We start from the raw sequence: 26,900 nt of genomic DNA, 5'->3' as shown, positions 1-26,900 counted from the left end.
AGACACAGAACATGACCACAAAGAGACACAAAATGACTACAACAACCCAACTTTACACGTTACAGAGGTCTGTCGGCTTAAAGTCTTATAGAAGGGGGGTGGGGGGGCTTTTATTCTGACAAGTCCGATTGTCTGCTGTGAAAAATGACTCTTTGTGTCTGTGAGTTGGAGCATACCACAGAAGTTAGGGCTCCACAGCTACACTGCTGCTGTGGTGGACCATTCCACTGTGGAGGCTGGGCAGGATCGGTCATAGTTTTTTATTGAATTTTCAAGTGTATATCAAAACATATACATCGATGAACAAATATACATCCCCTCAAACAGCCACAGGTTCACACACACACACACAACAGGAAGGACATAAATGAGTCCCAAATACAAACAAACATTTCGATTTACCTTTAACCATATATGTCTCCCTCTCCAGCCCAAGACATGTCATCAGTTCCCTTTTCCACATCTCAAGTGATGGTGATTCTACATGTTTCCAACATAAAGCATTAATTCTTGGTTGGTCATGGTTGTGTTACAACCCCGAGCAGGAAGACACTCAGATAACACTGAGGGCGGATAACAAAAAAACAGGAAGGAGGCCAGGTCACTCTAGTTTAGAATGCAATCTTTAGCCTCTTTCACACCTGCACTGAACTCTAGGTGGTCTCCTGATATGCTATATGTGAGAATGCAAATGTCCGAGTGAGAAGCTCCAAACATTATCTTGAGTTTCTCTGGCGAGAATTCTCCAGAGAATGTCTGAATGAGAACATGTGAGTTTACAGCAGGATATCCTCCTCAAGTTCCTCCGCAAGAGAATGGGTGTGTTGGTGATTTCGGAAGTAAGTAAGTGAATAGAGCCATTTTCAGACATGAATTGTGGGTAAAATATGCAGAATTGGCTCCAGAGTTTACCTGCAGTTTGCCTTTCTTACAATCACAACACAGCAAGATGTTCTTTTCACACATTCATTAGTGTCTTTATTGTGTGTGTCCCCGATTTTTCACATTTGCGTTCACACATGCAGCTCCTCCGGAGAAAATGAAGGATAAATACAGTAAGCACAATAAAGAGTGAGTGGTTCACAGGTCCATTTGTATTGTAACAAATTGCCTTATTAAATCAATGACAACTAGAGAAATGTATTTGTGAAAATGTTCCTTTACAACTGTAATGAATCAAATTTTGTAATATTCTGCTCAGGCAATCAAATTGTTTATGCCTTACATTGTCATCCATGATTACAATACTATTTTTGATATTGTTATAGACTAGGATTTCGTGTATACAAGAACTGAATCAGAGAGGCCTCTTACAAAATCTGCTCATCTTTGTTGGTGGAAGCTTGTAAGATTGCTTACTCACCAATTCTGAGTCTTAGCTACTGTGAGCTTCACTCATGGTAACAAATTGCAACTACCTACCATGATGAAAATAACTGAAAAACTACTGCCACATGCCAATCTTCTGTATCTTCGATCACAAGTTCCCTTATGTCTACAACATTGAATGTACTGGGGAGGCTCCAATCATCTCTCTTCAACACTACCAATGTTAGATGGTTCCTGTACTGCACATGTTCACCGCAGAGTTCTCATTCAATCCAGTAACAGAAGTCCAGTTACCTCAACAGAACTTCTTTAGGCAAAACAAATGCATTACTCACACAGCATGAGTTCAATCAAGTGAATAGTGTGAAATATTTCAATAATAAACATGTAATATATATGTGTATAGGTTTATAGATTTGAATATACACTGTACAGAGTCTATTATCGCTCAACCTCTGCTGTGTAAGAAGAGAATTTAAAACCCTTCTCCCAGTGCAGATTTTACGCTCCCATACACCACCATGATGTGAAGGAGCAGAAGGATTGATTCTCCACTTCACCACCTTGTATAATTCAAAGAGGCTCCAGACGTTTCCTCTCTGCATGTGGTTGTGGCAGGGGCGCTGCTAGATATGACTGGACCACCCCCCCCTCTTCAACACTCTAAATATACCTTTGTTGTGCAATAAGGATGCACAATATATATAAAAACGTTTTTTAAACACAATAGTTAACTTTACATCAAGAAATTAGTCATAACATGTTGCCTTGAGATAGATGCATAACAATTAGAAACGGGTAGTTGGTTTAACCTGGTAGTAAAGGCATCCTAATTTAGATGGAGTGTTATTTTATTATTATTATCTTTTAAATATAGGTTAAGTTAAATTGTTTACATTTTGTTGTTTACATAAATGTTTGTACCCGTTTCAAAATAAAAGCTTCTCAACATTTCTGTTGACTGAATCCATTCATTGGTTATTAATAAGCTTTTAATTGAAATATTTGCAGGCGATGCATGGCTTCATACTGTTTAGTACTGGTATTTGAGTACATAGAACTAGTTTTATACAATACATTAGAGTACATTAGTCACACCAGAAACCTCAAGCTGTAGCTATTGGGTAAGTCTTGCGTGTCTCATATCCTCCTCTGATGTTTTAAGTAATAAATGAATGATGTGTGGTCTTAATGGATACTACTTTTACATTGCCAAATGAGAACAACGTTTGTCAAGAGACTTACTGGTTAGAATAAGGTTGAATAAATAAAATAATTACTGTCATCAAACCTCTGCACTACCTCTATCTCTTGACTTTCCACTTCATATCAGCAGAATAATCAGGAAATATACTTCAAGTATTAAAAGTCCCACGATCCAGTGATTATTACATCATATTATGTATTGAATATTGTGATTTCATATTTGGATATCGTGTTGATGCATTCCTGTGTAAGAGACCAGTTACTGCTGTAGTTAGTTGAGGTTTATATTTCCACACTATATATATATATATATTAAAAACAGGAAGGTCTACAACGGGCACTGAGCTAGTGGGTTTGATTTGATTTGTTTTTTAATTTGAACTGAATATATATGTAGAAAAAACAAAGGAAGAACAAAACAACAATACATAATAAACAGTATTTCAATATGAAACATAAATGAACAAATGATGTCCGAAAAAGAGTAGGGAGAAGCAACAATACTTGTCCAGCCCTAACCCTTAGCTATATCAATACATCAATAATTCAATTCATCACATAAATCCACCCTCCTCCGCAGTGATCCTCCCCCTGATTACACCATTGTCCGTTATGCACCAACTATTGTCCCTTATAGAGTGAAAAATAAGGAACCAATAACAGTATCACCCTAAACGTGCTTTACATTCCCCTTCCTCACTACTGTTGATGTTTGATTTCATCACCCAGTGCATTCCACAAGATCACCCCACAGATTGATATGCACATGCTTTCAAGAGAGGTGCAAACAGTGTTGTTTAAAGTTGAATTTCCCTCCTAAGTTATAACCCCCCCTCTCTGTCCATAAACACGATTTGTATGTTGCCAGGTAATGAATTCTTTCTTGCTCTGTACATGATTTTGGATCCCTGATTTCCAACCAGCCAAGTCCCAATGTGGGGACTGTGATTTTTTCCGACGGTTCCGTGAAGGCAGCACTCCACCCTTCCAGACTGTGAGGACGCTGCCATGTCTGCACAGCACTGACACACCACCCTGCAGCACAGACACACATTCCAAATACACTACCCGGCCTGCAACACGTTCCAGACACACTACCCTGCAACACAACCCACACCCAGCACAGACGGACTGTGCACAGAGGAGGTAAGAGGCTGAAGGCTTCACGTTGTTTGTGTGTATCTTAGATTGTGTGTCATTGTGTGTGTTTTTTGAATGTCTTCTTTACGAAACGCGACTTCGATGGAGACATGTCCTGCTCCGAAACGTCCACGGTCTCAAACCGGTTGGACTCGTTTCCACGCAGAGTGTGTGTGTCTGTCGCGGGGACATTCCACTCATCCACCGGTTCCCACGCGATCCGCGTACCGGTGGACCGAGCGGAAACGCCCTCAGCAGCGGCGTGTGCCCGGGTCCCGCCGCCAGCGAAGGCTCGGTCCGGCCTGTCCGCCTCCAAGCTGCGCGCCCCCGCTATGTTCTGATAATGGAGGGATGCGATCGAGAGTTGTTCTGACGTGTAATTGCTTGTGCACGCGGCCACGCCTCTCTGGTATGTCTCGCAGCAGCGGCGCGCGACCGTGGAATCACGGAATCACGACCCGAGACAAAGGTGCAGCAGACCGGAGGTTTCAGGGGGTGGACCGGAGGGTCTCACAGCACTGAGGGAGGGCCTCTCTAAGGCCTGTGAGGCTCTCTGGTACTGCCCGATATATCAGCAGCAATCGGAGCGTCTCCACATAATGTCCTGCATAGTGTGAGAGCCAGCCCTATTAGTGTCCAGTGATTTAAAGGTTCAGTAGGATTTAGTGACATCTAGTGGCTTCACCCCAAGCTCCCCATCCAAGCATGAAGGAGAACATGAAGGTGGTCTTCAGTTGTCATACAAACTCAAAAGGTTTTTTAGTTTGCTCAGTTTGAACGAAAAAAAACATGGCGGCCTCCGTAGAGAGGACCCACTTCTGATTCAAATAGAAAGTGTTTTAATATAAAGGGCCCATTTTAGGGTAAAGAAAACAAAAATTGTACAATTTAGATGAAACATGCTAGTGAAAACATCACCAGGATTATTTTATATTCACATTTCTGCCACTGGATCCCTTTCAACTAAATCTTACACACTGGACCTTTAAAAACTGACGACTGTAAAAAAACATGGTGGCCTCCGTAGAGAGGACCCGCTCCCAATGTAAATACAAAGGGCTCATTTTAGGCTAATGAGAACAACAATTAATACATTCTGGTGATCATACATTAATGAAAACGTCATTAGGATATTTTATATTCCATTTCTGACGATAGATCCCTTTCGCCCTAATCTTACACGCTGGACCTTTAATCACAACATAGACTCTAGATAAAGATGGACGACGCGTCTCCACCACCATCCAGGAATGAATGTCCCGATTCCATTTTGTGCATTTTTTAGTTAGAGTGCAAGGGATGGAGCTGCAGTATTAAGGTCCCACCGATACACGTGCTCGACCAATCAAACATTTATTTAACATGTACTTTGATTGTTTTTAGTTTGGTCCATGTCCCATCGGCTAACATGAGTCGCTTTCAGACATGCACTGAGCTATGGAGATCCTCTGGAGTCTCTCCGCAAGGGCTGTATATCAGAACGCAAATGTCCGAGTTAGAGCCTCTGGAGTTTCTTCAGCTGGCCACCTAGTAAAAAGTCTGCAGAAAGTCTGAAGGAGAGCACAGTAGGAGATCCTCTGCAGGATTCTCTGTGAGCCAGTGGGCGTGTTGATGATGCTTATTAAACACAGCAGATGAAAAAACAAAAAGAATACAAAGAACTCCACATGAAAAAGTGGAGCCATACACACAGATGACACTGACTAAGAGGACAGAGAGTTTTTGGTGATAAAGGCAGACACCAGTGTCAATGTGCTAACTCATGATGGTTGAGTGTGTGTACTGGAGGGACCTTGATACCCCTGCATCATCCCCTGATAGCTTCTGTGTAGACTGGTTACAAATGCGGAAGATGGCAGCGTTATTGATTGTGGTGTTTTGGTTTGATTTCTCATTCACAACCACAAAATGACCATTCCGTTTCTGTCAAGTGATTAATTGATGGACATTGGTTGCACAGCTTTTTACAGAGGCAGCGTGGCGTGAGAAATTTTACTGGAGCAGTTCTACTAAATTAAGATGCAGCACTCCCTCAGAATAGAAAGGGAGCAGCTGAAACGCAGACAGGTGCAAACTGAGAACACACATACCAGACTGATGGAAACCTCTTCAAAAAGTCTGATCGTTCTTTGGCTCAAGAACTAATTGAGAATGCCATCAAAGCTTTATTGTGGTAGGTTATACTGTCAATACCATAAGCTGCCATGAAACATGTTGTTGTTGTTTGACCTGATTTAAATCCTAATTAGAATTTTAAAACTGTCTTTTGTATTTTACAGCTGTATTGTGATAAGAAATAAGTGAAGTAATTGGCATCCTTTTTAAGTTGAACAAGGCCAGGTAATATTGTGACAGTAAAGACATCAGAGGTCTGTTGTGAATGAAAATAACTTTTTATGACACAAGCAAAGAAATGGTGTTTTTTGTATTAGGGTCAGTTTTGGAGCCTACTGTGGGTTGATGTGTCCTCGTGCACTCATTTAAATATTGGCGCTAAAAGTCAAAGATACCATCAACAGTCGGTCTATATCTTTGACCATCTGCACTGGATGAATGAAACTAAACCTTTACAGGTCGACAGGTCTAACTGTTACGATTAAACAGCAGACAGTGCAGTGAAGCCTCACACAGATGTTATCGCTTCTCACTTCTCTGAGTGTCGCGTGTCAATGTTTGAACAGAGCAGTTTATCAGTCGCCCCTTTACTATAGAGATCCATGTCAGAGTAGATTGTGAGTAAGTATGCAAACATATTACTAACACTGCTCCAAATGATACTGCGTCCTCCTGGCTCCACTCTCCTCCTCTCACACTGACCCACAGACACATGTACACACACGGACACACACCAGTCCAGGGCCTGAGTAGATAATTGACATGGTTATACTTATGGCCAGTGAAAAAATGTAACTGTCACAACCTTCATTTCAAATGACATACCGTCAGGTTAAATGGGGCAAAAAATTCTGAACCAATTAAATGTCTCTCCTGAAGAAAAACACATGAATTTGCAAAATGTATTTGGTAGATAAGGTATATAGTGCTGAAGAATTTTGCGATTGCTCTTTTAGCTAATAAATCACAACATTTCAAAGATAAAAAAAAGACCCCAGTGGATCCATGAGGCATGTTCATTTTAATCAGTGGTATCTTGAAGTAAAACAAATATAATTGAATTAACCCAACCCATTTGAGAACAATGTATCTAGATTCAGTGAAATCACTGTAGAGGACCTTTGGAAACCAGAGTTGCACAATAACCACTAGTTACTATCTATTGTTGTAGCCATTTTCAGTTTACCACCAAGGCAGGTGATTAATAACTATAGAATATTTTTAAAGCCACGATTAGTATTTATTTTTAGCCACGTTAGCAGTGGGACTGCAGGGGCAGAAACTGTGCTCCAAATGACTGTGGTCATCCTCTGACTTTTCATCTAGTGCCACTATGAGGATAACATTTCAGTTTCTATTGAAATGTCTCAATTAATGTTAAAAGATAGCATCTGGCTCTCTGTCTACACTGATATCATTATAGACTGGGTCTCATGAACTCTTGTGTGTGTGCCTGCAGATGATGTGGACTGTTGTGATGCTGCTGGCTGCTGCCGTCAGTGTGGGTGAGTACAGTCTCATCATTCCTACCTTCAAGACCAAAGACAGCTACTGAGCAGTCCTCTTTAACACAGTCAGTGAGGGCAGGGATGCAGGTATAGGAATTTGTGACATATAGTGAGTTCTGCCTCATTTACACCTTGCTCATGCAAGAGGTTGTGATGGGTGTAGAAATGTGAGAAATAGTTAAACTTTCACATTCAGGGTACATTGTGTAGAATTTTGGGATATCTAGGGTTGAAATTGCATGTTGCAGCTGAACACCCCTCACCTCACCCTCTCCTTCCAAACATGAAAAAGAACCTGTGGTAGCCTTTAATTGTCATAAAAACTCAAAAGGTGTTTAGTTTGTCCAGTCTGGACTAATGTAAAAAACATGGCAGCCTCCGTAGAGAGGGTCCCCTCGATGTAAATATAAAGTATTTAAATATAAAGGGTCTTTTCTGGGGTAAAGAAAACTACAATTCATACAATTTAGATGAAACCAACTAGTGAAAACATCATGAGGATTATTCTACATTAAATTTCTGCTAATAGATCCCTTTCACCTTAATCTTACACACTGGACTTTAAATAGATGAATAAAGTCTGAGACATGTTGTCTCTGGTTCTGTGCATGCTGATTCACGTTAAGTATAAATGCAGCAACTTCACGGCAGCTGAAATACTTCTGCAAAGGTTTTTTGTCATTAAGTAACTGAGATGAAGACGGTAGGTGTGTCTGTACGCTATGACATCACTGGTCGTGTGGTTACAAGTGCAACACTTGTGTTTAATTAACTGTAATAGTTATCTTTCCCTAATAACTTAACCATGCCCATACCTGAAAGCACCTATACCAATATATTTAAACTGTGCATCAAACTACAATGCAAAACAAATATGGTCGCAGGCAGCACTAGTTGGTGTTCCTGTCGTTAAACGGTGTTCAGTTACAATACTTGCTCACTGGTATGTCGTCTGTTTCATTGTTTTATAAACACAAAACCTGTTTGGTAAATGTGTGTGCATCAGTGGTAGCACACTGCGTCAAACAATATCATCACTTAAACATCTTTTTTTGTAAATTGTCCTGTGTAATTTGTTATACGGGTATTGTTGTGAATGTATTACCCGGTGGGGACATTTCTACCAAATAAATTCAAATGTTTAGATGTTATAATTAGTATTGTGGCTAAAAATGGTGCCATCAGTATTTCATTAGTATCAATTCTAAACAATTTAAAATATGCACATTGTGGCTGCATATTACAATTTTTTGTCACACATGTGAAGTACAAATCTGAAGGACATAAGTCCACCACTACAAAGGACTTAACCCCAAATAAAAAAACAACATAATTTTAGCACTCAGAAATTGTGCCTCATTGTCTTTCTCCTCTTGCTTTTGTCTTAGAGTCGTTTAGTAGCCATGACCATGAGCGTTTAGCGCATGGTCGCCAGCTGAAGATCTACCTCTCAAAGAGTTGTGAGAAGCTGGAGTTCATCCCAGCAGATAATCCCAGAAGGACTTCCGTCTACTGGGAGAAAGGCAGGACCAGGTCAGAACCCGTCAGGGACACCTGATGCTCTGGTTGTGGACAGAATGGTTTAATGTTTTAACTTATGTATTTACATTTGGCTATTGATGTCCTCACAGTTTGAGCAAAGGCCGGATGTCTGGCACAGGTACTGATCGACGCTGGTACATTGAGAAGGTAACAGAAGATCATTTGGATTATTTCTCTCAAAATCCCAGTCAATTGTTATTTTTTTCAAAAGTTGTCAAAAACAAAACACCTGGTTAGAGTGTGGCCTGAGATGTTTGATACTCACAATGTATTCATATGGTCTGTATGGTTTTGTTAGGTGACTTATGAAGACCAGGGGACGTACATCCAGAGGGATTTCTGGAATAAAGAGATCTCCACATTCAAAGTGGCTGTCACAAGTAAGTTAGCCGAGTGCTATATGATCCATGAATGCTCATAACCCGTGGTGGCGTTACCCTAATCATTTGTGTTAACCAGACTCCTCCATACCCCCTTAAATGTCAGTCTGATGTCAAACATGATCTCAGGTGTTTGTGGCTCAGGGGGAAGAGCTACAGTAGGTGTTCACCTTTCTGATGGGGTTCAATCCCCAGCTCCTCCACTTCAAGACACTAAACCCTAAATTGCCCCTTATTGCCCACTGTATGAATGTGTGTGTGAATGGGTGAATGTGGCCTATAGTGTAAATTGCTTTGAGTGGTTGTAAAAGGTAGAAAGGTGTTATTTACATCCCTTTTTCCAAATGGAAATTCACTCACTCAGATGTCTGCTAATATCAGACTACAGTTTGTTATACTACAGCCATATGCTGAAACTTTTTTTAAAATCACTTTCCTCATTAATCTACACTCAGTATCTCATAATGATAAAGGAAAAATGGAATTTTACAAATGTATTCAACAGAAAAACTGTCACTTTGACATTATTATTATTTTCTCAGTTTTTAGTTGTAGCAGTATTTACAGCCTTTGTGGATATAAAAAAAGCTTTAGACCTGGATTTAGGGATTCTGCCATTCTCCTCTCGAGCTCAGCTCTGTCAGGTGTGAAGGGGACTGTCGGTGGGCAGCCATTTTCTTGGGTCTCCCCAGAGATGTTCAGTTTGATCCAAGACCGTTGCTGGGCCCCTCAAGTACATTCACAGAGTTTTGCCGAAGCCATTCTTGTATCATCTTGGCTCGGTGTAGGGTCATCGTCAGTCAGAAGGTGAATCCTCGATTAGGAAGAGTGCCTCACTGATGATGGTTCCTCTGGAAGTTTCTTCCCTCTCCACACACAATCTGTGGTGCTCAGCCACATGACTGATAATGACTACAAGCTTCTTGGTCACCTCCGTTACTCAGGCCCTTCTCCTCACATTGTGCAGTTTGACGGTCAGCTCTAAGAAGAGTCCTGGGCCCTTACTTATCAAACAGGGCACATTCATACTAAAATTTACTTGCGAACAAAAGCCAAAAATGATGTACGCCAAAAAATAAAACTGTGTGCATGCAATGTTCCCTTTGTAAATCACAGTCCACCTGGAACCGTGCACATGAATGCAAAGCACATCATGAATGTTAAATGATCCTGCTGATCAATGGTTTGAGGAGCACTATTTTTTCTAAGTTGTTTTATATCTTTGACAATTATATTTTGAAAACATAAATAACACTGCTGGTTTCAATGTTCATGATAAAGTGGATCAACAAACTGGCTTGAATTCACCACTGCGAGAGTGCACATTCTGACGTTTGTTTTTATAGAGCTCAGCTTTTGCGTAAGAACCAGTGTGAGCATTTTTCAGATCCTGTTTTGTCCTTGCAACATTCACCTGGTTGTTAATCATAAAGGGAACCGGCTCTTTCAGCAGAAAGTTTGTGTAGCCTTCCACAGAGCTGTGCTCCACAAGGTTCAGTCTCTGAGACAGATTCTTTCTCCTCATATCAAGGTTTTTGCTCTGATGCACATAGTCAGCAGTAGAACTAACCATAGGTTGTCTCCATCAAAGTGCAGAAATATCTCAGAAATTAAGAGAGTTTGGAGGAACCTGAGCTTAATTTATTAAAAAAATATATATATATTTAATAAAGGCTGCAACAAAATAAAATGTAAAGGAGAGTCAAGGGGTCTGAATACTGTCATGAAGCCATGAAGGTTCTCTTTTATCATTGCTTTTCTGATTGGTTGCTGTGATGTTATAACAACACAGTACAAGTGGAATTCCATCAAGATTATCAATTGTAGGTATGTATGAACTAAAGTGTATACATTATTTAGTGTGATGTGTTGATTTTTATATTTTCTTTAATATTATTTGGGAAATAAAACCTGAGAGTTAGGGGTGAGTGTGGTGATAATGTAGCAAACACACATCACAGATCACAGAATAGATATTTATTTAATCCAAGTGAGGTGCTCTGCGTGACACAAAGTCTGTTTTATGCTTCAGCTTTTTCCTGTGCTCTGTATGTGTCAATCGTTTGCCCAGTCGGTCATTGAAAGTCTCAGGATGAAAGCAGAATTACATTTCCACATAACGTGTCTTCCCATTATTTTTCTCTATTTTTTTGTCACTTTATTCTACTCCTCTCTATTCTAGCCAGACGTAACTATTTGAAGTGTGTAGCGGGAGATAGTCTCTACGTCTCGCTGGAGGGCATTGACTTGGCCGATGCTGGTCTCGTCTTCTCTGGAGAGGGCGCTAACGTTACACTGGTGAGATGGATGGATGGATGGATGGATGGGATTAGGGGATGGGCTTTAAAAGGTGAACAAATGGGGGGTTGCACTTGTCTCTGTATCCCATATGTACTGGAAATATTAATATTTAGGAATTTGCACCTGGCTAAATTGTTGAATGTGATAATCCTGCAGACTCTTTTGCGGGAAGTGGATTTTATTTCTTCACTAAAGTAATTTAGTGCCAAATTCAAGTCGGAAGTGGATTAAATGAAGATGATGAGTTTGTCAGTTGACCCAAAGAAACAATAATAATAATACATACAGGAGTGAATGTAATTTTTGAAAGCCCTTTTGGGTTATATTTATTTTTGTTACATTTAGTTGGAGCTGAAACTGGAGCTGGTGATCTTGAGTGATGCTCTGACTGAACTTTGTCTCTCTCAGGTGCGTGATGGTGCTCCGGTGTCCCAGGACCTTCCAGATTACTGGGACCGGGTTCAGACCCACTCCTTGAATATTGAGATCAAACATGTGAACTACAGTGATCAAGGACAATACTCCCTGATGGACCGCAAAGGCCGACTGGTGTCTGTAACCAGGATGGACTTGACAGGTGGGCCCCCTCACTGGTCTGCAGTCAGTGAATTTGACCATGAGCAGGAAGAAAATTATAAGCACACATAATAAGACCAACCAGGCTTTAATGGTCCCATACCTACCTCTTATAGCATCATCTCTAAGTGATGATGTAAAGTGCTGTTAATGGTAGCCAGATAATTCATCATTAAACATATTTTTGTTGAGTATTTTACCAACACAAGCTCCAGTCTCCAACTGACCTTTTTACCCATGATTCTTATTGCAGCAGCTCAGACCTGCCGCTATAGGAAACTTTTCATTTTCAATGAACATTCAGGCACAGACAGATGAATTAGTTGAATCAGGATCCTTTATAATTTGTCAATGTGATTATCCTGCTCAAGCTTTTTCTGCTGTTCATATTCAAATCATCTGTTACTGGGATTATTAGACTGACATTTCAGATTATGATGCAAAAAAGGAACACTGTTAAAAACAAAAGCAGTACTGGATCAATATCTGCAGCCACATAAATTTCATGTTATGTTGCAGCATAAAATTTCACATGTTGATATGTCAGTGCTGTCTCTGTAGACATAATGTAAGAGTGAGTAAAATCTGTGGCTGTGGATAAGGAGGAATACTATCACTGTCCAGATCAGTGGGTGAGACGGAGAGGTATTTTGGATTTTGTGGGTTTGTCAGCTGGAAGCTACATGTGACCTTAATTTGAATCAAAACCTGGAAGCAGATCTGAGTTGGTGGTTTTGCAAGATGAGAGCGGCACTGCTATTTTGCTACAGGTCGAGGTCTAAAATGGAGGGGTGGTGAGGTCAGAAAGCTGTTGATGCAGTAGAAAAGGGGAGAGTGAGTAATGATGTTTTAATGAGCAGGTATGTGAGATGGTGCAGGAAGACCACAACTCAGAGTTTTACTGTTAACTCTCTCCTGGGGAGGGGAGGGGGAGTCAATGATAAGTTTTAGTTGTGGTGAGTGGTAGCTGACACTGAAAGTACAGTTTTTGTATATAAAAAATAACAATAATGGCAACGTAAGCTGGACACTGGTGTTGTGGGATGCTGCTGCCAGAAGCAGAAACAGGATGAGCTTGCTAAAACGAATGGATACAACGAGAACCTGTTGTCAATAATGAAAACAGCAGCATGTTATCAAATTGAGGTGAGAATAGTTGTACGACAAACAAACCAGTTTCTAATGAGTGAACTGAAACATAGAAAGTCCCTGACGCTGCTTTTAACTGTGATGCTGTAGAATCACATTACCATACCAAGGAGGTGATGTTTTTCATTTGCTCCTCATTTCCTTCACACCATCATTAAAGATATGAGACAAACAACCTGCTCCTTTTCCACTGCAGACCGCCGGGAGGCCACAGACGGAAACCCCCTTTTGGCTCTGCTGTTACTGCTCGGTATCCCAGCTGGGATTTGCTGCTGCTGTCGTAAGAAGATTTTCAAGAAGAAAAGCACGACTGCTGCGACTCTTCAGGTACTAACAGTCGACACAGACAAGTAGATCTGAAGTAACAGTGTTTTACAGGTTTCATACACTTTCAGTTATTGAATAAAGTCACAGTTTAAATGTGACAGAACAGGATTTTGTGGGATTAAAGTTTGCCCTGAAATTGAAATGCTCATTTATCATTTCATAAGCTGCCATCATTCACCTGTAGGCTCTGAATTTACCATAAATTATTTTGTTATCATGACTTGCTGCTGTGTTTCCTTGTGAGGATTTACAAGGTCAGAGATAAAAACAACAGACATTACAGCTGAACTAATTCTACATCCACATTTGAATCTCTTTACCTGAGTCAACAAAGTGAAACTTCAGTCGTACAAATATCTGAATCTTAGTAAAATAGTGTGTCCGTCATATCATTGTGTTTCACTGTGAAAGTCAGGCTGTTAAGAGCTGTAAACATCTTGGCTTACATACATATGCAATTTATATATTTGTAATTTATTTAAGATGTATGAGACTGTCCACATAAGTGTGAAATACCTCCACTACTTCATATGTGAGGATTTGCTGTGTCAACTGAATAGATTACGGTTTTCTACTCTTGGTTGAAGGCTTTTTTACACTTTAAGGACAAAATATTTATTTCATTGGATAATCAATAGACATTAAATAATACAGTAATTATTAGTCTTAGGCCTGAATTAATCAGTTGCATCATTGTCTCCTTTTTTCCAGATGACACCAGATACAGTCCATGTTCCTCCTGTTGGGCCTTCTCCTCCGTACTGTGCTCCTGGACAACCAGGGCCGGTGAGATGAATCAAACTTTCCTTCGGTCATGGGTGTTGTTACCTCACAAACATGTCTTTATGTACATGTTTGTGAGGTAACAACGGGTACATAATGCTGCAGTGGTTTTTCCCTTTTAAAATGCGATCATTACTTTGATTTTATTTATTAAGGTTTTGGTGTTGCTGTTTTAGAAAATCCAGACAATTCAAAATTGCCACAGGATAATCAGTGTTTATGTACTGAGCGGTGAAAGATGGTTCTGATCTGATGTAAAGTGCTGTTAATGGTAGCCAGATAATTCATCATTAAACATATTATTGTTGAGTATTTTACCAACACAAGCTCCAATCTCCAACTGACCTTTGTTACCCATGATTCTTATTGCAGCAGCTCAGACCTGCCGCTATAGGAAACTTTTCATTTTCAAGTAACATTCAGGCACAGACAGATGAATTAGTTGAATCGGGATCCTTTATAATTTGTCAGTGTGATTATCCTGCTCAAGCTTTTTCTGCTGTTCATATTCACAAATCATCTGTTACTGGCATTATTAGACTGACATTTCAGATTATGATGCGAAAAAGGAACACTGTTAAAAACAAAAGCAGTACTGGATCAATATCTGCAGCCACATAAATTTCATGTTATGTTGCAGCATAAAATTTCACATGTTGATATGTCAGTGCTGTCTCTGTAGACATAATATAAGAGTGAGTAAAATCTGTGGCTGTGGATAAGGAGGAATACTATCGCTGTCCAGATCAGTGGGTGAGACGGAGAGGTATTTTGGATTTTGTGTCGCCTGTGCTTGCTCATTGTGGAAACTGTTGGGTTTCTCTATGTTAATATTGTTTTAAGGTCTTGACCTTTAAATGTAAAGTGCCTTGAGATAATGTAAATTACGAATTGGCGCTATATAAATAAAATTGAATTGAATTGAATGTTGCAGTGTGTCATAATGAAGCCTGACATCAAACGACCATTTCATATTTAAGAGTGGGTCTGGATCCTCTCAGTTCATTGTTGATTTCCAACGGGGCGGTATTAACAGTTGCAGAGCTAGAGATGTGTGATGTACGTGTGCAGTTTGTTTAATGCTGTCTGGATTACAGACCTCTGCTCATTAGCTGCAGCCGTCCGGTTAGTTAATGAAAATTCTATTGGCTGCTCCACCATCAGTCACTGTATCAAACTGGCCCCATTTTAGAAAAATGGTTGTGATTGGCCCAACCAGACTCAGGACAGGTGGAAATGGGTCTGAATGGGTAAGGGGCGTGAAGAAGAATGAGTTCTCTGATTGGTCAAGTGTGTTAATAATGGGCAGCAGTAGCGCAGTCCATAAGGATTTGGCTTGGGAACCGGAGGGTGGCCGGTTCAAGATGAATGACCATAAGCATGGAAGGTGGACTGGTAGCTGGAGAGGTTTCAGTTCACTGCTGAGGTGCCCTTAAGCAAGGCACCGTACCCCCAAATTGCTCATAGGGCGCTTTTCCTGGGGCTGCCCATCACTCTACCATCTCTCTCCAAAAAAATGTGCATGTCTTTGAGCCCTCTGTGTGTGTGTGGGATTGTGGGTTAATGCATGTATAAAATGAAAAACATGAGTGTAAAAAGAATTTCCCCTTGTGGGATCAATAAAGGAAGTTTAAGTTTAATACCATATCACAGAGAATTAGGTTGTAAGTTGTTGATGCTTTGTTACTAAATTAACAAGTGTTTTTTTGTGTTTGCAGGTGTACTACCAAGGCCCTAACCCCGGCATGGTATATAACACACATTTATTATGTCACTGTAGTGATGAATAACTTCATGGTCAACAAGGCTCACTAAAATCACTGGTGAACTGACTTTGTAATGCTGATGTATTTGTTCTTCAAATGTGTGTGTGTGTGTGTGTGTGTGTGTGCATGTGTGTGCATGCACTCTCCTGAATAGGCTCCTACAGTCTATCCTCCGCCTCCAGCTGCTGGTCAAGGACAGTGGAACGGCCCCCCACCCTCCCCTGTTAGTATCACACTCCGAGCGTTCTTTCGTAAACTGGTGTAGACTTGATGGGCCCAGTCTGGCCCGGCTTGTGCTTTGTGTTCCTCTGGACTGCTAATTTCCTGTGTGTCTCCCTCTACAGGGTTTTAACCCAGCTTACCCACCACAGAACCCTGGCTATCCTGTTGGTCCAGCTATGGGCGTCCCTGCCCAGCCTCCACACTGGAATGGTCCACCACCAGGCCAGTATCCCCCCGGACCTGGAGCTCCAATGGTACGATCTTTAACTTTGATCACTAGTATTGTATGTGGTGTGTTTGGGTGCAATTCAGATTTCATAGCCTCTCTACGACTTTCGAGAAGTGATAATGACAGAATAAAGTCTGTGGTGCTGGCTCTCTGTATATACACTGCTCTGTGTGCACAAATGACTCAAAATGTGTGAACAAATTATATCTCGTTATTTCGCTCACAATAGCATTTAGAGCGCTCAGTGTAGGAAAATGTGACCTCAATATATAGCTTTTTCTCTCTCTGACCACAGTGGGTCTCCATAGAGCTTATTACTGTAAAACAAACAAACTGAAGAAACAATATTCGGAGCAAAATGAAATCCCCTAAACAGGAGTAAATCCAACCCCTGTAAAAAGTCAGTCAGGTGAGCTTACACCTTGTTCGCCTGGTGCAGTGTCCTTTTTTATTAACATATTGCCCCAGTACCCATTCATTTACAATAAAAGAAAGAGCAATTATGCTAGTACGAGCAGGTATATTTACTACTTATATCTTGCTTTCATCTTTCATCGTTTGTTTGTTAGCAATATTGCACAAAACCTACTGGAAGGATTATCACAGACTTGGTGGAAGGAAAATAAATCTGTTATCACCTCTGCGAAGGAGGGGATGTTTTCACCCCTGTACGTTGGTTGGTTTGTTTTTTAGCAAAATTACACAAAAACAACTGAATGAATTTCCACAAAACTTGGTGGAAGGATGGGACACGGCCAAGGAACTCATCAATTACAATTCCTGATCAGGGGGCAGGTCCAGAATTATTTTATTCACTTTCTTTTAAGTTGTGAGATAGAACATTTTTCAATTTGGTGCAGATTCATATATAAACCTGTGGTTTCATAAGGTGACTGTATGATGCAGTGGTATGAACTCCACTGAGTGACTTTCTAGTTTCCATCTGGACCTGCAGCTGTATCAATACTCAGGTTTTAAAAACTAATGAGTTTTATGTCTCAGTGCATCTGTTTTTAGTTGGTTATTACTAAAACCAGCCAACAAGTGGCTGCATACCACTGTGAATGAATTTAACATTTATTGTGAGGCAGTTTTCAGTCTTGTGTCAGGGTAGAGAGGTGTTAGCAAACTTCAGCTTATCTGTGACCTGTAAACCTGCAAACATCATTTGTATAAAATCAGATTCAAGAATATGTCCATCTGTGAATGCAGCTCAGTGTGGAAATGACCCAGCAGCTCACCCTGCTACTGCTGCGTGATCAATGATGGTGAGGTCAGGTTACATAGAACGTTTTCTTGTGCTCTGGTGATTGGATTGAGAGTTGATTGAAATCCCTGAATATGATAACAGTGTGTGTGTGTGTGTGTGTTTGCGGTGTGTGTGTAGGGCTATGCTCCAGCTCCAGTCATGTATAGCAGTGCTCCACCGGCATCACAAAGTGAACCTTTTAAGGAGGAGGTCAAGATGGGGAATATGGCTTCCTCACCTGCAGAACCGCTGCTGACTACACCAGCGGTAGGGTAGACACACACACACACACACACACACACACACACACACACACACACACACACACACACACACACACACACACACACACACACACACACACACACACACACAGACCTGACATTAACATCCATCCTGAGTAATCTGATCACAAGTGGACAGCTCTAAGTGAGACCACACCTATTTGAGATCCGATCCCTCAGACCACATTGGAGGTGGTCACATTTTTTTATTACTGACAAGAATTTGTCGTGGACCACATCACATTGAAGGACCACCTACTCTGCTTCAGTTTTATAAGGGAACAGAAGCAAAAACGTGGTGAGCTGGTGCATTTGTTGACGAATAAAGGGCCAGGACTCCCTGATGGGTTGTAAGACACCAAGATATTAGAAATAGCATATTTAGACACATTTGTTACAGAAGAATTTAAAATAAATCCATGGAAATGAACATACTACATTAGCCCTCAGATTTTCTTTGTCCCCACGTGACTCCTATATTATGACAGGTTGGCGACAGATCTAAAAATCGTTTAAAAATTGACATTTCAGATTTTCTGATATAAATGGGGGAAAATGTATTTTTTTTCCACCTCTCAGGCTGAAGCTGCATCCTATCCCGTGGCTCCTGTGCCCCCTTCCTCCACCAACACCCTCAGCTCCACAGATGGTGACCACAAGTTCCAGATCGATGGAACCAACAGCTCCACCAACTTCCTGTAGGAAAGCTGACTCTCGAAGCAGCTTCCTTCCTTTAATGTTACAGTGCCCTGTCACCATTCTGCATCCCTCTGTTCAAATCAGGGATGCAAAATTGTGCCGCTGGAAATAAAAGGACAGCGTAGATTCTGTTCTTTGCCTCCTTGCCTTGATCAGCATTAATTCCCCCAACTGAGTTAAAATGAAGAGTTATTAGGCTGCAGTATTAAATCTGCTGCAAGATTCTAGGACAGCAGTTTTACAGCTGTCAACATTTAGGAGTTAGTTATTCAGAGGTTAAGGTTGCAGAGGCGACGAGACAAAGACAGGAAGTGTTTTCCTGAATTGTTAGCATGTGAAAGAACTGGGTTATTCACTTCACCAAACGTTTAAGATGTCACTCACATCACTAACATGTTGTCAATCTACTTTTTAACTGAGTTCAGTCATGTTGATATCTTCTTTTTTTTTTGCATATCTGATTAGCGAGAGCTGACTTTTGATGGAACATGTCAGGAAACCAGAAACAAGTAAATGAACTGTCAGAGGTTAGGAGTAGCAAAAGGAAATCAGAAACCTGTGGCAGAAAGACTGAGGATCACTCTGCAGTTTTCACTAACACCAGCTCAGATGAGAGGTTTCACTGACAGATGTGGACCCTGAGGTGTGTTCACACTTTGGAAATGTTTGTATGAGCTACAAACAGCCCAGTGGATCTGACCAGAAGCTAGCAAAAGGCTAGTTAGTTTGTGCATATCCCAGAGTCACACAATCTATAGATACATGTGAGTATTGTTGTCGCTCCACATTCAGTCTGAACACACCTCCATGACCTGGTCATTGCAGGACCAGATGTACAACACAACACGTGTGTGTGACACAATGGTTGTGTATCATTATTACTACAGTAGAGTTATGCTCCCCCCTGTCCAGGGTCTGTTATGTTGCAGGATGTCAGGTTTGTTTTTTTTCTTCTAATGCAGTTAACTTGTGCATTGAATCAGACTTGTCAGCTAACATTTGCTGACTAATGCCGGTGAGTTTTGTATAGATCAGGTCAGGGACTGATCAGTGTGTGAGCAGGACCAGGGGCCCCTGCAGGTGCACTGTACCTGGTGCCAGGTTTGCTGTTCTTGTGAATCTGAAGCGAGTCTATGAATGACTGAATTACTAAAACATTTTCTATACGACTCTACAAGTACAGGCCCTAGCTACAACATGACTAGATGTTCAAGGTCCATGTTCTGAACTGGCTAATCACAATCCAACTGGTAAATAGTGAACCAGGGTTTTTTTGGGCCGACTTTAAATCCAGGCCCTATATTATGCCAGGGAATTGCTAAAACTATAGCTACCTCGTTTTTTGATCCTATGCCTCCTTGGTCAGCTCATTCAGGATATGCTAATAGTTGCTATGAATTTGTGTGTCACAGTCAAATTGAAGATATTAACACTGTGATTCCATCCAAATGAACTGGTTTTGCTGCCAAGTGTGGCTGTTGTAACCAATAACGGCTAAACCACAAGAATGTGACCAGACGAACCACTTTGACTGCCTTCAGTGTGACCTCTTGCCTTCTTACTATTACAGCAAAAAACAAACATATCACTCATCATCCTTCCACAGCTTTTGATACTTGTGTCCCAGACAAATCTCACTCCGGAAAATGTAGCTTTGTGATATGAACATCTGGGGATATGTATACAATGATTTTCAGTGGTGCTGCTTTTACCCTGAAGGTGACAGTGGCCTCATTTCTCCTCCGTCTATATTATTGGCTGAGTTTTCACTTGGACAGCAAAATAAAAGCTGTGGTTTTAAGCTTTGATGATCCTAACATGTAGCAACAGGAAGACATACTGTGTTTTCATTAAGTTGAAAATCTTTAGATTTTGTGTGTGTACTAGTACTTCTATCTATGGACCACTATTGGACCATATGGGGTGAGGGAATTTTGACCAATCTTCTTGTTCTGACCTTTTAAGATCTGTTTGGGGGTCAATACTCGTTACAAGATAGTTAGTCCCCTCACAAAGATAGAAATATATTTGTGTGTGTGTAAAATGTAACAAATATAATTCACTTAGTGTAGTTGTAGTTAAAGGTTGTGGATGTTACTGGAGTTGGGGCTCCACATCCACTTTCTGCCAGTGAACTCTGACATTGGCCTCCTACCTCTCATTTTGTATTTCTTCATGCTTTTTATGTACAACGTAACGTCTGAATAAAGTGGCATTCTGGAGTTCCTCAACTGAAGTGCTTGTGTAAAACTGAGTAGAGACTCTACAGTTTGAGAAAGATTCAATGCTAGGTAGTTTGCTCCCTAAAGATTAATTTCAGATTCCAGTCAAAAAGGTTGTTTTATGACATAAGGCCACATTCCACATCTGTTTCATGAGAGTTGCCATGTTTGTCAGTGATGGCACTTCATGTTTACATGGATTATGACATGAAACAGATCAAACACTGCTTGACAGGAAACCATGCACAGCTGGCCTACTTTGACCAATGGTTGCACTTGCTGATGTAGACAGAGTAGAGGGTTAAACAACATATTGTACTGCAGCAAGTACACAGGAAGAGGGGCAGTTTTTATTTGCTATAGCAACACAAGAAAAATATGACGATAGAATGTTATGATAGGAAAATAAATGTAGCTGTATACAGTTTGTTTTCTTGACAAGAATATATTTAAGTAGAGCAGCACCTTCCTTCTGCCCCAGAGAGAAAACACTGATTCCAGTGAGTCACACACTGCTCAACAGATACATGAGATGCAGAGAAAATGATCAGACAAGAGTGAAGCATCTCCAACAGGAAAAAGAAGAATATATGTCTGTGTCTTTAATAAGCAATAAACAAATTCCCCAGCATTAAGTCTGTTTTGTAGTCAAGTCAAGACAGGAAAATAATACGATTATAATGAATAGACGACAAAATCAGTGTGGTAACACGTGTTAAGCCTTGGAGGCAACTGACACAGCACAGTCAGTTGAAGTGCTGCTGCCTCGTTGCCTCTTAGGGTCCAGCATATCTCTCTCTATCTCTCTCTCTCTCTCTCACGCACACAGTTCAAAGCCTTTAAAGGCTGGAACTTAGTGTCTTGTTTGGGCAGAGGTCGTTCACATGCTTCGGCACACTGTTCGGATGTACAGTTTGTTGTGAATGATTGGGCCGATACTGTTGCTGTAGGCATGTAGCAACACAAATATCTGATATAATGCAACATATTCGATCTATGAACCTGCCCATGTGATGTGGATACAAACAAAGTTTCGGTCGTGAGTTGACATCATGAAGCCTCGTGAACTGCAGCATGTTCTTGATGGACCGACAGCTCATCTGTGACAGTGGATAAACCTGGACTCACTGAGTGGTCTGGTTTTTGGGCTCCATCTCTTTCTCTCTCACAGACATACTGCCTTCTATACCTGGACCACTGGGAGCATCAGAAGAAATGACGCAGCATCAGTGGCCGAGTGGACCAGCAAAAATCCTGGTTCCAAGTTTTTACTGGTCCTGTCTGACTCTTTACCAGCCCTTACTTGAGCCTCTCATTCTGGGAGTACATGAGAGCGTATTGCCGTGTGCCGTAAACTATGGACTCTGCTCGAGGACCAATCACAATACACCCAGCCTGTTATTAGTATTATGCTATTTGGTATGTTCATGAACGGTTATATCTTTGTCAGTAGTGGAGGCAGAACCTAGATTCATCTATGTATTGGCGGGCTGGGACAACAATGCTACAGTTATTGTGTGTGTGTGTGTGTGTGTGTGTGTGTGTGGTGTAAAGGCAGTATGGTAGCCTCTCTGTATGAAAGGATCGAAAGACTTGAATGGGAGTAGGTACATGATTGAACCACAGCAGCCCTCTAACCTCTGTATAAACCTGAGACTAAAACATTTCTCATCATGTTAAAACATTTGACTGGATGTATTATTACTATTCTCAAGAGTTGAGGTACCATTTAGAAAAAAAAAAAATCCCAAAGACATGCTCGTTTTCTTTCCGAGAGTGAAATAAGAAGAGTGATATCAGGTGCTTGGTAGGCATTTTTACAGGAATCTGTTGCCTGGAATGATAGAGTAATTATATTTTTGTCAGTAACAACTGAAAGAAATGCATTTCTTTTCGACACATAGAAAACATGTATAGTGTAAAAAAAAGTCTCTTGAAGTTCCACGGTGTTTCATCTTGTGTAGCTCAGTCCACCTTTGTCCACTTCTCCATCTCTCGCAGTCGCCTCTCCAGGATCTTCACCTGCTCCTCCAGGTGAACAGTTTTATCAGCCACATCAGAGCCCTTCGAGAACCCGACGCCCAATAGGACGCAGATGCACACCAGGACGGCCAATCGGATGGCCATGGTTTCTGTGCCCACGCTGTGGTCTCTCAGGATGAGTCCAAAACAGGCCACGGCCACACCCAGTTTCAGCAGCCACAGGGCCCACCTCAGAGTGGAGGCGACTAAACAGAAGGCAAGGGAGACCAGCCAGTAGCCAATGAGAGCCACGAGAAGCCACTGAGCAAAAAAGATCAGCCCCTCTGGAGTCACTTTGTTGACGGGGAAGACGACTGTGGAGAAGAGAAACACGATGACAGTGAGAAGTCAACACTTCAGTTAAATTGCAATAACACTGGCGTTGAATTCACTGTCTCTGCCTGTGTGTTCATTGAAGATGATAAAGTAATTTAACTTAAACACAACCAGAGGATTCACATTAGGTCAAACTGTTAGCTAGAGTTAAACTCAACCCATATTCATATAAAAAACAGAAAGAATCTCTGGGTCGCAACATTTTCCTATTTAACATCTGTAATGCGTGTTGAGGACAAACCTGTCCTGGAATCAGTGATGAGAATTAAGGATTAACTTAAATCTATTAACTTTGTTGATGCAAAGTATCAAGTCTCCTCTTTGGATGGAGCTGGTGTCCTCTAAATCAGTGTAAATCTGAAGAAAACGTTTTTACGTCTTTTTTTGGCAATGATAATAAACAACAAACAGGCTACAACTAACAATCATTTTTATTACTGATCAATACGCTGATTACCTTCTGCACTGACTGTTTGGTTTATGAAAAATTGCCATGACAAGGACAAGTCCATATGATATAACAACACATCAGTTTGTTTCCTGCTGCATGTTCTTGTTTTGTTCCTGATCCTGTTCATGTGTGCTGTTGGCGTGGCTGCTGGATTCTTGTTCTCCCAACAATCCATCAACACCCCTGAGCTTCATCACCTGATCATCTCCACAACCTGCTGCAGCATATAAATCCCAGCTCTTCCACTAAGACCTCTGTCAGTTGACCTCTCTGCCTTTGTTGTGTTCTGAAGATTTGTGACTGTGTCTAAATATTTACCTCTGTTTTTAACTGCTGGATCAACGACCAGCTTTGTCTGCCACTCTCAAATGTTTGGACACCTGTCTGTCTCTTTGTCTGCACATTATCTAAACTGGACTGGTTGGAAAAATAGATTATTCAACACATGCAGGGACACATACACACACTGTAGGTTATTTTACTGCTGAGTGTTATTTATTTTAAAGTGTGATGACTCTGACATCCACGAGACATTCAAAGGAAAGTGTCCCCGCTCAGCCTGCCAGCTGAGAGATGTGAGGAATTTCTACAATTATTCAGAACAATGTTTTTGCTTGTTTATAATGTGCCTATTGGTGCGTGTCATTGAAACAAAAAAATACCCTGTGAATGTGATGTCATCACACAGCAAAGATGCCTACCTTGAATTCCAGACGCCTGCAGGAAATGTGAGACATACTGTAGGAGCACGTTAAGACCACTGGCCAAACTCCCTGCAACAACACTCAGAACCTGAGAGAAAGCCTGGATGAGGGGGGGGTTGAGGAAAAGAAACATGGTTAAGATTAATGACTGTACATAAAAATGATCAATTGTCGTTAAAGCTGGACGCCAAAATATCTTGGCTACGGGCGCTGACATCTTGCACTGGTGATGTCATTTGGTAATCATGTAATGCAGCCAAGGTCACGAGGTACCACCTATTATATGGCCTGACCAATCAGAAGTCAATTTAAGTTTTCCGCGAAACCGCGTCATACACACCATGTTTTTAGCCTAAATGATATCATCCTTGGAGCTGCGTTCACGTTTGCGTGCACACACTGGAAATGCACACACACCGCACACAAGCTCTGGCCCAAGGGCACGCACAAGGTTACACACAGCATCGCCACATCCGCTAGCATTGCCACTTCTGTTTGCTGACTTTTAGGCTAAACACTCGGTGTAAATGAGGCAGTTTTGAGTCGAATATGAATGTCGGGGCCTCCGGCAATGGATGACACTACACAAGCAGTATGGAGGCATGCTGTGTTAGTTTTCTGTTGTTTTATTACATTTGAAAAATGTGTCACCAGTACTTTAACTGTATTGGATTTGGCTGCAACACTATTCACCCCGAGACTTCAAAAGTTTTTGTTGAATATGGCTCAATGTGATAAATCAAACCATCTTTGTGAAAATATTATTTGAGGTGTACTTTAGAGTTTTTAGTCTGGGCCGTGTCCCATCCACTAACATGAAGGAGGTGGGTTGATGACCTATAGGAGGTGTTTTGGCTTCACTTTAGGGGAACTGTCATGTCTTCCATCTTTATTTACATGTATTGGTGAAGACACTTGTCTGAATCAATCTGTTCTGCTTCGCTTACACAACCTCAGTGAAATAAGTGGCTCTATTATTGTTAACACATCTCATGCTAATGCTTCAGAGCTCAACTACAGCGTCTGGGTTGCCAGGTTGGGGCAGATCCTCCATGAAGAATACTCATGGTTCGATAACTATATATCTTACTGCTATTCATATGAAAGTGACAATTATAAGCGTTAATAAATCATGACTACAATGTTGTGCATTAATCCACGTGTTGGTCTAGGGTGTATTTAGTTGTATGAATGAACTGCTGTCTTAATAAAGCTGTTCACTGAAGTTTATTAAGACTCGAAACAGGAAATGAAGTCTTAGTTGCTCACTTTGCTTTTTCCACTGACACACATTAGCATTAACACGACACATATGGAACAGAAACTTATGAAACAGGTTATTCTACATTTAAGAAGGTGATAAGTTAATAAAAGGTGTTGCAATAAGAAAACTGGTGCTTCTATCATGATCCTTTAGTTGTTCTTGTAAGCAGCAGCCTTCATGGAGGACTGTCGCACTCAGCTATACGTTCAACAACATGGTTTCCATCTCTCACCTTCTGTACCGACAGCACCGTCTGCTCCCCGGCCAGTCTGCCCAGGTAGGTCCTTCCCTCCCCGGCCAGGTCGGCCAGGGCTGCTCGGAGCTCCTGGATCATCCCGGAGCGACTCTCCACTACTTTCTCCCCCGAAACGGCCGCAAACAAGACGGCGATCACAGCCGCCCACAGTCCGCTGAAACACCGAGAGGACATGATGACAGCACACACGCTCCTCCGGGGAACACGCCTGAGAACAACGAGCTGCAGAAGATCAGATGTGTCAGACTAACTTTTTCCAACAGGATGTGGAAAAAGTGAGTGTGCGATGAAAAGAAGCGTCTGCCACCTGCTGGGCTGAGTGTGTGCAACATGTTTCCACGAGAGTCCATTCACAACCATAAAGGGAGAGTTCACCGAAAAATGAAAATTCACTCATTATCTACTCACCACTATGCCGGAGGAGGGGTGAGCGACCAAAAGTGTCCACAGAACACTTTTGGAGTCTCAGGGGTTTGAAGTGCTGCAGCCAAATCCAATACAACTGAAGTGTTGGTGGACAATCTTTCAAAACGTGATAAAACAACAGAGAAAGACACATGTCTCCATGCTGTTCCTGTGGTCTCATGTCCACTCCTGTCCACATCAGAATTTTCGTTCCTTTTCTTTCTCGGTTGAACTATTCCTTTAAATAACCACGCCATGCATCACCCTAACCTTCAGCAGGACCTTTGGGACCCAGCTTTGGTCCCCGTGATGTCTGCTGGTCCTGACAAGGTCAGTGTGGATGCTGGAAATGGTCCAGAGCAGGGCCTTTCAAAGTGTGCCCCTAGGGGGCGCCAGAGTTCTTCAGGGGTGCACGATTATGGTGATGTGAGGTGT

At 41.4% G+C, this 26,900-nt stretch overlaps 2 protein-coding genes across 2 annotated transcripts; one reads left to right on the top strand and one right to left on the bottom strand.

Annotated features, from left to right (window-relative positions):
- The first annotated feature begins 3,403 nt into the window (after window positions 1-3,403).
- On the top strand, window positions 3,404-21,036 carry LOC109627374 (uncharacterized). Its single transcript, XM_020083875.2, has 14 exons — window positions 3,404-3,681; window positions 7,250-7,295; window positions 8,687-8,831; window positions 8,930-8,987; window positions 9,139-9,220; window positions 11,403-11,518; window positions 11,930-12,098; window positions 13,443-13,573; window positions 14,285-14,359; window positions 16,075-16,104; window positions 16,277-16,345; window positions 16,467-16,598; window positions 17,961-18,089; window positions 18,686-21,036. Exons 2-14 carry the CDS (start codon window positions 7,250-7,252, stop codon window positions 18,806-18,808), a joined length of 1,305 nt encoding a protein of 434 aa, XP_019939434.2. The 5' UTR covers window positions 3,404-3,681; the 3' UTR covers window positions 18,809-21,036.
- Window positions 21,037-21,355: 319 nt separating this feature from the next.
- Window positions 21,356-26,364, bottom strand: tmem109 (transmembrane protein 109). The gene is made up of 3 exons (XM_020083891.2): window positions 26,037-26,364; window positions 24,538-24,640; window positions 21,356-23,363 (listed from the first exon to the last, which is right to left on the bottom strand). The coding sequence occupies exons 1-3, from the start codon at window positions 26,232-26,234 to the stop codon at window positions 22,993-22,995; spliced, it is 672 nt and encodes a 223-aa protein (XP_019939450.2). The 5' UTR covers window positions 26,235-26,364; the 3' UTR covers window positions 21,356-22,992.
- Window positions 26,365-26,900: the final 536 nt, after the last annotated feature.

This window comes from Paralichthys olivaceus, chromosome 8 (assembly GCF_024713975.1).
Source record: "Paralichthys olivaceus isolate ysfri-2021 chromosome 8, ASM2471397v2, whole genome shotgun sequence".
Classification (NCBI taxonomy): Eukaryota; Metazoa; Chordata; class Actinopteri; order Pleuronectiformes; family Paralichthyidae; genus Paralichthys; species Paralichthys olivaceus.
The sequence above is the reverse complement of the archived record's forward strand: the minus strand, read 5'-3'. Positions and strand labels throughout refer to the sequence as shown.